At 39.9% G+C, this 12,770-nt stretch overlaps 1 protein-coding gene across 5 annotated transcripts in view; it reads left to right on the top strand.

Moving 5' to 3' along the window:
- Positions 1 to 3,799: 3,799 nt before the first annotated feature.
- The window catches only part of THSD1 (thrombospondin type 1 domain containing 1), a 31,229-nt gene continuing 22,258 nt past the window's right edge, over positions 3,800 to 12,770 (top strand). The window contains exons 1-4 of one of the 5 annotated variants that reach the window (XM_081304175.1): positions 3,805 to 4,187; positions 4,379 to 4,508; positions 7,089 to 7,228; positions 11,440 to 12,405. In XM_081304175.1, coding sequence (XP_081160301.1) covers positions 7,171 to 7,228; positions 11,440 to 12,405 — 1,024 coding nt within the window. In that variant the 5' untranslated portion in view covers positions 3,805 to 4,187; positions 4,379 to 4,508; positions 7,089 to 7,170. Of the gene's footprint in view, positions 4,509 to 7,088; positions 7,229 to 10,066; positions 10,237 to 11,439; positions 12,406 to 12,770 lie in introns of those variants that run through there. The other 4 variants (XM_081304176.1, XM_081304174.1, XM_081304173.1 and 1 more) reach the window with 4 other exon arrangements.

Genomic DNA, 12,770 nt, shown 5'->3' with positions numbered 1-12,770 from the left:
TAGTTTGAATCCCTGTGGAGTGATATGTAGGTGTGAATATGTCATGCATATAGTAAGTACAATATATAATAAAAACTGCATACCAACAATAGACTTTTATAGCATTAATAAATACACCATTTTAGGGCTAGAAGTATGACTCAGTAATACAGCACCTGCATGGCATGTGTGAGACCCTGGGTTCCATCCTCAGCATCACAGGAAAAAAAAAAATTACACTATTTAAATGTGTGTCTTTTTGCCAATACAAATGGTTGGATTTATGTAAATTTATTGCTGATCCCATACCTTATGATAGATCTAGAGTGTAAGCTCCACAAGGGCAGAGATTTTTGTCTGGCTTGTTCGTAAATATATCCCCAGAGCCTAGAACAGGGCCTGGCACACAGTAAGCATTCAATAAATATTTACTGAATGAATTAGCCTTGATGTATATACCTATTTATAATTTGCCTCCACTTTATCCTACTTTAGCTCCCATTCAATTCAATCTAAAAGAATCTTTTTTAAAAAAAAAAATACATACAGGTTTTCTGTGAGGAACTTTATGAAGCATTAGGCAAAGGGGTAGGATAATACAAATAATATACTGCCCTGCCTTGAAGAAGAGGGTGGGATTGTTGGAGAAATGGAAACAACGTTTCACTGAAGGTGGAGTGAAGTGCCATGGATAGGGCACAAGTACCATACTGTGGAGGACTGAGGGAGCCTTCAGTTTTTTTGTTTTTTTGAGAAGAGAGATAATTTTTTAATATTTATTAAAGTTTTCGATGGACACAACATCTTTATTTTATTTTATGTGGTGCTGAGGATCAAATCCAGCGCCCTGTGCATGCCAGGCGAGTGCGTTACTGCTTGAGCCACATCCCCAGCCCAGAACCTTCAGTTTTGATGGAGTGCTCTGGGAGGCTTTGTGGGAGAAGAAGAACCTGGTAAACTAGGCCCACAAAGACTGAGAGGTTGCCAGTAAGTGGAAGGCACTGGGTCAAGGGAACAGCACGAGGTGTGCCCATTCCCATTCATGGACATGTCTCCTTTGTTTGCCCAGATTTCCTTTCTTTAAGTTCAAAGACTGTCATAGAGCTTTTTTTTTTTTTTTTTTTTTTTTTTTTGAGTCCTCACTGTCCTAGGCTAGTGAGGTTACAAGTAAATTCTCAGTTAAATATTAACTGAATGGGTGGGCTGGGGTGAGACTCATTGGTAATGGGCTTACCAAGCATACATGAGGCCCCTAGGTTCAATCCTCAGTACCTAAAACAAAACAAAGTATTGAGTGAATTTCAGATAATAGTACTGTGTCTTAAGTTGACTAACAAACCTAAATCTATGTTCTTTACCCCTTTTCCCACAAGGCTTCTCAACCAGACTCGTTATGGGTCAGCCTGAGATTTGCTCTTATTTAAATTTTAAGACATGGGCCATATCCATGATGTGGGAGAGACTCCTAAAAACTCAGGTTACATACATGTAAGATCTTGTTTTTATAAGCTGTTATTAGAGTGTGAAAATTGGATCATTCATGTTCTTCCTTGTGTCCTGATATGAAATCATGAGTCAGTTATGACTTTCATCTCAGAGCACTAACTTGGGAAATAAAACATCTCTCCATTTGTGTACAGGGAGTTACTGAGTCCAGATTTTGTAGTCTGCATAGATCATTAGATTAGTTGCTAGTCTAAAATAATTCAATGTGTGTGTCTTGAGAGCCAGTTTTAGTTCAGCATGATACCACCACACACCAGTGTTTTTTAAAGGCCTTTTTCAGTCTTCACTTTTATTTCAGAAAAGATTAAACTAAATCTTAACTAATAAAGACTGTAATACACTTTGGCAAGGAATTCTAAGTCAAAAATGATCAAACATCTCAATGAAACTATTATTTTTAAAATGACCAAACTTATCTATAAAGGCTTGTTTCTGGGTTTAGGCCCTCCCACTCTCAAATAGTGGCTTTTTGTGGGAAGAGTGTCTTTTGAAAGATTACCATAGAGCAAGTTATCAGGCATTCCTGCCTAAGAATCTCTTTTGTAGCCTCCAGTTTACTTATTCTTGGAAGTTACATTTAACTATTATTATTATTTAAAATGTCCAGGAATAGCTGTGTTTTGGCTTTAGCTGTCTTTGCTAAGTGTTTAAGATGAAGCAAGTCAAAATGACTTTTGTTTCTCTCTATTGTTAACAGTCAGCTGTGTTTCCATGGGAGTCCTGGGGGAACTCTACAGCAGCTTCTCAGTTCCGCTGGTGCCATTTGCGCTAGGATGGATCCAGGCCTTGCTTGACCATGTGGCTTCCCTTGGAAGCATCAGGGATGTCTCCCTTCTCTGATGACCCTCCTCTTCATAGCAAATGCACTGATTGGCTTTCTGTCCTCCAGTGGTCTCATTGGCATATTCCTGTGCTGTGGCATTTATTGCTGCATCAATCTGGTTCCAGTACTAATGAATTCTTATATCTCTTATAGACCACCCATCTACTCAAATGGCCCTCCAGCCTATTACTTCTCAATTGGACTTCTATCATGGACCACTCCATAGACAGGATTTTTAAAGGGGGACTCAACTGCTTGCCCAACATCGTCCCTTTCAGCCTGAAGAAGCCAGAATGATCTTAGCCCCCTTTCCTTACAGCAGTAAGGAGTTCCCAAAATTAGAGGGGGGAATGAAGCCAGATTTAAAATTAGGTAGTCAGTGTAGTTAGGTAAATCAGGTCTAATATCGAGTGAAATCTAAATGGAGGCCATGTTGAGAATGAATTCCCAGAAAAGTTGAACTCTCCTGGAATGTTAATGAAGTCCAGGAAAAAGCCCTAGGCCCAAAGTCCATCCCAAAGAAATGTTAATGAACAGCCCCAGCAGATTTAAAGATAGCCCATCCCAAAGAAGTGTTAATGAAGTCCTTCCATCCCAGATTACTTCTTGGCGCACCTGTGTCACCGAAAACTATGAAATGGAGAGACAACCGCATGTCCATGGATTCCATCTCTTGGGTCCCTTTCTTCCACCAGGAGGCGTCTTTTCTGCTGTCCTTTAATAAACTTCTAACTTTCCACTCTGACCTTGCCTCCCCATGCTTCTCTGGTGTTATTCTTCAACATTGGAGAAGCAAGGACTCATCCACAGCGGCAACAATAGCATAAGTGAATAATTGTGCTGCCTTTTAGAAGATGATGAATTAAAGGATCTGCAAATGACATGTTTTAAAACCTTTTGAAATTTTAGGTGATATTTACAAACAGTGAGATGCACATGTTAAGTCCCATGGGCTGTGACAAATGCGTAGTAAATCCACCTAACACCCTAACCAATAGCACAATGTATCACACTCCCACCCCAAAGATTCCCTGGTGTTTCCTTCTAACCGCTGGTTCTCCAGGGGCTGTGCTCTGCTATCTATTACCATACAAAATTAATGTTTAAATAATATGTTATGCATAAAAGAAAACAAATGGTAAACCTCAGTGTACATTATTAATAACCGATGTTGATGTGGAACTCTATCCTCTTCAATTCTTTTAAAAAGACAAATTTAACACTCATCTTTCTTTTTTAATGCTTAGTTATTTTTAATTTAATTAAAAGCCAAGTCTGGCTCTAGGAGAAGAAAAAGCAATGTGCAATTTATCTGAACTTTTCCTTTGAAATTCTTCAACGACATTTGGGAAAACAAGTTTACAGCCCACACTTTATGCCACTTCAATGGCTTTTCTTTCGGTCTGACCCAGGTAAAGAAGTGATTGTATTTTAAGTGCCTGGAGATGGCTTACCCTTGAAACACTAGGTCCGGGCTGGGGGCTGGGGGTGCAGCGTCTGGGGTGCCCCGCCCCCTCCCCGCAAAACCCTGCCTGGCGCGCACGTTTCCTGCGGGTTTCCTGTCCAGCGGCGGCTAGCCGGAGGGGGCAGGAAAGGATGCGCTGCCCAGAAGTGGCGGGGGCGGACCTCGCTGGGTCCGGAATGACCCCCGCCCTCCGGGTGCCCGCCTCCCCTTGTCGTCCGGGGCGGGTCCGGGCGGGGCTGCGGGAGCGGTGCACCGCGGAGCGCGGGAGCGCAGTCCGGGGTCGCGGGATGCTCCGCGCGCAGCCTCGCGGCCCTTGAGGCCCCCCTCTCGCCTCACCGCCTCTCCGCCTCTCCACCTCTCCCGGCCGGCCTTGAAACCTCCGTCCAGCCTCCCCACCCTCGCGAATCCCCAGAGGTAAGGAGAGCCTTGGGCAGCTGGATGCCCGCGCCCCGGCCGGCGCTCCTGTGCCACGGGGGTCGGGAAGTGCTGCCGGACCTTGCCTCCTCCTGGCAGCCTGAAAGCGCAGATGGATAGTGGCGTTCACTCCACCTACCGCTTTCGGTCCCCGGGGAACAACTCTTAAAAGGTGTTGATTTTACACCCAGGAGTCTACCCTGAACCCGGCTCTTCCCGACGCTAGTGTTGCCGATGTAACCAAGATCGGCTGTAGGCGGTATTGAGTCCAGGTGTTTGGGATCTTTGAAAAATCGTAGCTCTGAGACTAAGCGTTGCCGAGTAAGTTTGTTTCTTAACAAAAATCAATCTTTTCTGGGATACAAATAACATGAGATGTAAGAATTTCAAGACGATCTTCATTAAAAGGGCTTTGTACTGACCGCTCCATGGCTGGAGTTCCTAGCATGAACTTGACCTGCTGCCTTTGGAAGCTGAGTAAACGGGGCTTGCGCAGCCTTCCCAGGGAACCCAGGTACAGCAGCCTCAACTGGATATGTAAACAAAGTCTGTTCATACAAACGGCTTTGGAATTGGATTTCCTCCTAATAAATATTATTCCTAGATATGTACAAGAGTATATGCATGTTTGTCAGAGGGACAAAAGACACTTTGTTTCTGTTTAATTAAATTAATTAATTAGTTTTTGTAATTTCAACTCTGGAAAGTCATTAGAGAATTATTATTTTTTTATTTTTTGGCAGGTGTGAAAGGGAATATAGGAGCGTTTACTTAGCTGTTTTAGCAAAAGCATGGGATCTAAGGTTGAGTGATGCCATTGAGAATATTCACAACTTCTCTTCACCCTCTTACCTCTCAGCAGATGCGTTTAGAATTTATCTACAAACGTTTATGTACTTGAATGCTATGTACAAGTTGCTATTTGGGGAAGTTTTTTTTCCCATTTATTTTTTCCGTGTGGGGATTCAACCCGAGACCTCCAGCATGCTAGGCAAGTATTCTACCACGAGCTACATTCCCAACGCCTATACAAATATTTTAAAATGTGTCTTAAATGGACCTAACTTATTTTCTTGACATGATTCTCAAGCCAAACACTGTTAAGTAGTCAGTAGTGGAATTGGGAATAACATGTTGAAAGACAGCAAGGTAGACAAAAAAAACACAAGGATGGATTCTGACTGTGAACGGAATACATATTATGATTTATAGGTAGGCCAGTTTATTTTATAATTCCATTTCTGTTCAGTCTAAATATAGATTATCACACAATTCTGTGTTTTACTGGTCATTTTCATGAGAAGGAAAATGTATTATAATCATAAAATTAGTTAAGATTAATGGCCTAAAAAAAAAAAAAAAAAGCCAGTTCAGCTTTTGGAAGCTTGGTTACTGATTATCAGTGACTTAAATGAAGCATTTTAATTACCCTAAGTGCCCATACTTGCCCCAGAGATTGGATGATGCTGTCTTCCAGGGCCTCACCTACTGTCTTTGGTCAGGTTTCCCAATCTATGTTCAAGGTTAGGATTGGGTCAAATATGTGGCTAATTCCACCAAACCAAAATTTTCTTTTCTTTCTTTTTTTTTTTTTTTTTTTTTTGTGGAAGTTGAGAAAGGGAGGGATCCCTGCCCATTTGTATAGTTACACTTGAGATGTCTGCTTCCCTCACAGGAAGCTCACTTTCTTTTGTTCAACCAATTCTTACTGAAAGAAAGCTAAGGGACACACCAATTTCCTTTCCATTGAATTTTGGCTTATTGCAGGCTGTCTGCTTAATTCCATTAATTTCTGTTCTTATCTTCAGGGAGGTAACATATATTTCAAATGTAATATAATTGTTTTTTAAATATACATTAAATATGGGACTGGGAATGTAGCTCAGTACTAGAGTGCTTGCTTAAGTGTGCAAGGTCCTGGGTTCAATACCCAGTACCATAAAACAAGACAAAAAAAAAATGGAATAATAGGGAGACTGTAAACATTAAGAAATATGTATTTGGTTACGTTTAATAGATTTGCTAGATTACATAGTTTGCTAGATTACATTGGTTACATAGTTTGCTAGATTCTAATATGAAAAAAATTGGCTATAAATGCCCTGCATCTTTTTCTATAATCTAATGTTCTAGTATTTGTTTATTGGCCTTTTCCCACAAATCATTGTGAGCCACAGGCCAATAAGGTCTTCCCTGCCTTCTCTGGTGGTCTGGAAAGACTGCTGTATGAATCGTCTATCTCCCAATACATAGCAGCAACAAGAAATTTTGGAAGACTGACAAGAGATGATAATTGTTATTTATGTTTTCTCCTTAGACTCTCCTAAATAAGGAAAGTTAGGGCCACATGGAGTTCAGATTTCATATAATATATCAGGTATCTTTCAAGGTTTGATCTTTTGGATGTAGTTCATAGAAATCAAAGAAATGAAGCAATTCAGATAACACTCATTATTCAAAGAAATCTTAATAGCCTGTTTGTGGAATCCAGGTAGGGAATTCCACATAGCACTGATAAATGAAAGTTTGACAAATACTTAGTAAACTGATCAGTGAGAAATGCCCAGCATATAAATCATGTGGAAATGTGTTATGCAGATTGGCTATCAGCTTTGATAAAATTAAGCAAGTAACAAAAACTCTCTACTTAAAATGTGCTATAAAGATAAAAGATTTTCATGTTGTGCAAAGATACTCTTGGTATTAGACATACCTGAATGTTCTGGACAGGTGAGCTCAGTTTATACGATTACAGGTCATGGCCCCAAGGAAAATTATTGTTCTCTCTGGTTTTCTTTTAATATCATCTAGGAAGTTCAACTTCTTATAATGGCTTTGTCAGTTTGTGATTTTATGAGTCACGTTGAATGGAGTCATCATTTTTTGAGATTCTAATTTCAGGTGTTTTTGGAAAAAGAAAATCACAATTCGGATGGGAGAAAGGACATGAGGAGACTAAAGACCTGGGATTTTGCTGATCAGAATGAAACCAATGTTGAAAGACTTTTCAAATCTATTGTTGGTGGTGCTCTGTGACTATGGTGAGTGTTGTGAGTGTACTTGGTGCTAAAGGTATCAATAAACAAGCGTCAATGTGAAGATTATAATTTACTGATGTTGATGAACTTCTATGGAAGAGTCAATAGGGTCAACTGTCTAGAACCTTTTAAATGGTGGCTTTGCAACCCTGGGTTCTCTTAAGGTGCTTCAGGAGTTCAGCATGATGGTTTAAATTGTACTTTAAATATATTTTTAACTCAAACATTTTTTTAAAAAACTCACTACCATTTCAATAAATTGGAAATAAGCTTGTTACCCTGAGTTCTCTTTGATTTCCCAGAAGTTCAGTACTATAAGTCACTTCACACACACACACACACACACACACACACACACACACTGATGTTTTGTATATTGGGGTTCTACACGAGATTTCTCTTGACTTGAACTGGGTTTGTAGGTCAATGGTCAAGCACTTAACCTACAGTGCGCAAGGCCCTGGGTTCTATCCCCAGCACTGAAAAAACAAAAAAGAGAGAGAGAGAGAGAGATTTCACTGGACAACAGAGTTTTGCCACTGGAGTATCTTTGGAACCAGTCTGAATTTCAGTTGTATGCTTTTAGACAAAGTTCTTAGTCTCTTTCAACCTTATCAATAACACTGACTTCACAGGGTCAGTGTTTTAAAAAATTAAGTATGTGGAACACCTTGAATGTCTGAGCATATAATAGGTGTTTAAAGTTACTTCTTTTTATTGTTTCATCTCAAAATTGAGTTCATTTCTCAATTATTGAAATGGTCTTGTATAACTGTTGAACCAATAGCATCAACAATGTGACTTAATCTTCTCTACTTTTGATGATTTGTTAATATTTCTAGACATCTAAGCACTTGATGGTATGAGAGTAAAAACTCTTCAGATTTGATGAAAGAATTGTGTTTCAAGAAACAGGTAACCCTGGCTTGAGTAATGTCAGTGGCAAAGCCAGTTAAATGGACCAGAGCTGGCTGGGGTTATGGCTCAGCGGTAGATCGCTTGTCTAGAACGTGCGAGGCCCTGGGTTTGATACTCAGCACCACATAAAAATAAATAAACAATATAAGGGTATTGTGTCCAACTACTTTTAAAAAATAAATATTAAAAAAAAACAACAACAATAAACCAGAGCATGTAGAGGTCATTTTAGCCAGATCTCCTTTCTCAGACTTTTTTTTTAAAAGAAGTTTATTTAAGAAAGATGACACTCGATTTAAGGAAATTTGGAGTTTGTTTCTTTTAAAGTAATTTATCACTACTTTAAAAAAGTTGCTTTACATGTAACAGCTTCCTACAAAAAACAATTAGTGTCCTTGGTTTCACAGTGATAAATAAGACATCCAAATTCTCCATTTAAACAAACACAGTACGGGACTGGGGATGTGGCTCAAGCGGTAGCGCGCTCGCCTGGCATGCGTGCGGCCCGGGTTCGATCCTCAGCACCACATACCAACAAAGATGTTGTGTCCGCCGAGAACTAAAAAAATAAATATTAAAAATTCTCTCTCTCTCTCTCCCCTCTCTCACTGTCTCTTTAAACAAACAAACAAACAAACACAGTGATGTTTATTGTAAAGAGCAAAATATCTTGCCAGAATATGCAAACGAAAGTTGAATGGGTGGCTGGGTATGGTGGCACGTGTCTTGTAATCACAGCTACTTAGGAGGCTGAGGCAGGAGGATCCCAAGTTCAAGGCCAGCCTGGGCAAGTTAAGTTAGTGAGATCCTGTCTCAAAACACAAAAAACAAACAAGGGGCTGGGGATAGAAATCAGTGATAAAGTGCCCTGTGTTCAATCCCCAGTACAAAAAAATGGAGAACAGAAGTTGAATGCACAGGTCACTCATGGAAAAGAAGATACTTTGAGAGATCTATTTTTTTTTTCCCTTTAATATGAATCAAAATACCATCACTGTTTTTTTTTTTTTTTTTTTTTTTTTTTTAGCAACACATTTATATAGAGCAGATCCTTTAAATACAATTAAGAAATGAGGACAGGGGAAATGAAAGAATAGAGAAATCTACACTAGAGTAAGCAGGATATGCTATAACTAAATTATCGTTTTCTCCATGAGAGAATCTTCTAGTCTGAAGGAATGGAGTTCATCTCTCTTCAGTGCATACCTCTTATCTGCCGCTGCTGGAACTCATCAGTTGCATCTTTGTTCTCCATTTCCAACTGTGCACGTGGCCTCTTTCCTTGACTGGCTCCAATCGAATCAGAATCTGATCAGCCCATCGACAACCTTATTGTCATTTATGATAAACTTCCATTAGTTACTAAAGTGGACCACTTAATTTTTTCCCATGATTGTACTGGTTCATTATAGTTGTAATAATAATGTTGGGATTTGTTCTCATGTCTTTGTACATGTGCACAATATAATTTGGCCATTATCAATCTCTAGTCTTTCCCCATATCCATACCTCCTCCCTTTCCCTGGTCCCTTTATTCTACTGATCTCCCTTTGATTTTCGTGAGCCCCCACCTCCTCCTTTCTTCTTTTTTCTCTCTAGCTTCCACCTATGAGAGAAAATATACAATCCTTTACCTTCTGGTTTATTTCGCTTAACATGATGCTCTCAAGTTCCATCCTTTTCCTGCAAATGACATAATTTCATTCTTCTTTATGACTGAATAAAACTCCACTGTGTATATATACCACATTTTCTTTATTCGTTCATCCACTGATGGACACCTAGGCTGTTTTAATAGTTTGTGTGCCTCTAATTTTAAAATGCACCCCACAACCAACCTGTCCCTTTGAGATTGAAATTAATGTGACTTCTCTCAGTCTTGACTCCTTCCCTGGGCTGTGGTGCATGCTCTTTACCTACTAGTTACAAAAGTTACCAGCTGGGCTCTGAACCAACGTATGACCTGCTCCAGAATCAGTCACCTTCCTTGACCTGAGCTATTTCCAGACATAAGCGAACATCCTTCAACTTCCATTTTGCATAAGTGGAAAACAACAAAACAAAACCCACCTTTATCCTAGAATGATTTTCAAGTAAGTGATGATCAAGCATTCAAGTCTATCCAAAATTTATGTATATTATTTCACCTCATCTCAAATAAGAAATAGGTGAAGTGCTGAGCTAATTAAAAAAATAGTTCTATGTGCTAACATATTTATATGCTAATTCTAAGAATCTTTGATCAAATATGTAAGGGTATTGTAAAGACTATAACCCAAATGGAAAACACATGAGCCCCTTTGGACATATAGAATATGTACACAGTATACATGGATGTGATATATATATATAAGAATAATAAACTGATAATTATACTAGTTCTTTTTCAAACCAAAAGGGCAGTGAGTTGTTCATTCCCCGGTCATGGGCCAACTGATTGTCTCATTGCCAAATTCTGCCTCTTTGATGTGTATTTGGATGGGGTTCAAAATAGAAACAAGGATTCTTGTGTATCTGTGTTCTTTGTCTTATTCACTTCAACTGCTCTGCTGGATCTCTTTAAAAGATATGATTGATCCTAACTGTCTGATACTTGGGAGACTAGAAGTCATCTGTCCTATCTAGGCCAATACCAATTGCTGTAATGTCATTAAAATTGTCAAGGACAAGCCTAGTTATTTCATGAATATTCATTCTATCCCTTGGGTGATTCATGCAAAATAAAGTGTCAACATATCTTATCCATCTAAAAAATTCTACCTCAGATAAACCAAGAAGACTGATTCCTTTCCCAAGCCCTTGTCTTGAATACTAGACAATAACAACTATGAGGTAAAATAGTGTCTTATATTTTAAATAATCTAGAGCAGTTGATTGTGTCAGTTGTATCAAGCTCTTGCTAACTTCACCATCTATTCATTTCCCCCACATACCTAAAAACCAGAACATGATTAAAATAAGAAATGTGAGTTTTTTGATTTTTAACCTGAGAATTGTCAACTGTTATTCTAGTTTTGTAGAGTTTCACTGCAATATGATGAGAGTTGTGAGTTCAGAGTACTTATCACTAATTCATTATTCTAAATATCGTGAAAGGTGGTGAGAAAACAGAGCCACTTAAAATGGAATGAGCTCAATGTCCGGAGCCCAGGAGCTGTCTGTTGTCATTTTACATGCTATTTCATCCTTGGCTGGGTTCCAGCTTCCCTAGTGTCTAAAATGCTGCTTTCATCAGTGTCACTAATAGTGCTGCTCAGATGCACCTTTTTAAACAATTTCCATCCATTTCATTTCAGTCCTTGGAGAAGCCGAGTATCTCCTCTTAGGAGAGCCAGGCCATGTAGCACTAAGCAACAGCACCGTGTCAGTGAATTTCCAGTATGCTGATGGTGCTAACGGGACGCTGAGGAATGTGTCTGTCCTGCTGCTGGAGGCCAACACCAATCAGACTCTTACCACCAAGTACCTCCTGACCAACCAGTCCCAGGGAACACTGGAGTTTGAGTGCTTCTACTTCAAAGAGGCTGGCGACTACTGGTTCATGATGACTCCGGACGTGATAGACAACAGTACTGCAGTCCCCTGGTGGGAGAAAAGTGCCTTTCTGAAGGTGGAATGGCCCGTCTTTCATGTTGACTTGAACAGGACATCCAAGGCAGCAGAAGGCACCTTCCAGGTGGGCCTTTTTACCAATCAGCCACTGTGTCTGTTTCCTGGTGACAAACCTGACATGTTAGTGGATGTCATCTTCACCAACAGTCTTCCTGAGGCTAGGACAAGTCCAGGTCAGCCACTAGAGATAAGAACTAGCAAAAGGGCAGAACTCACTCAAAGTCAATGGGTTGATTTTGGCTGTGCACCTGTGGGGCCAGAGGCCTATGTCACCGTGGTGCTAAAGCTGGGTGGCCGAGACTCAGTCATCACTTCCACAGGACCCATTGACCTGGCTCAGAAATTTGGATATAAATTGGCGATGGTGCCAGAGCTCACGTGTGAGTCTGGAGTGGAGGTGATGGTCCTGCCCCCACCGTGTGTCTTCGTCCAAGGAGTGGTGGCTGTCTTCAAGGAGGCCCCCAGACGCCCTGGAGAGAGGACCATTCAGCTAGCTGAAAACAGCTTGCCCCTGGGAGAGAGGAGAACAGTGTTTAACTGCACTTTGTTTGACATGGGCAAGAATAAATATTGCTTTAACTTTGGAGTTTCAAGGAGAAGCCATTTTTCTGCAAAGGAAAAGGAATGCATGCTCATTCAGAGAAATATAGGTTGGTATTGAGATTTTTAAACATTTAAAAGTCAGATTGGTGTCTCCATTGAATCAAAATCATTATTTAGTATTTAGGTGAACTTTAGGTAAACTGTACCATCATTTTAATGGTTCATTCCTCAACCAATTGGCATTTTTATCCTTATCTGAAAATTAAAAGAGTACAGTCACCCACTACCATTGTGGGAGATGAGTTCCAGGATCCCTGCAGATACCAAAAAGCCATAGTGTTTGCATATAAGTTATGCATATCCTCCTATATATTTAAATCATTTCTAGATTACTTACGATACCTTATACTGTGTAAATGTATGTAATAAGTTGTTATACTGAATTGTTTAGGGAAGAGTGACAAGAAAAAAG

Source organism: Spermophilus citellus (genome assembly GCF_964194105.1).
Source record: "Spermophilus citellus genome assembly, chromosome: 1".
Lineage (NCBI taxonomy): Eukaryota > Metazoa > Chordata > Mammalia > Rodentia > Sciuridae > Spermophilus > Spermophilus citellus.
Note: the sequence above shows the minus strand (reverse complement) of the source record. Positions and strands in the feature narration are given on the sequence as shown.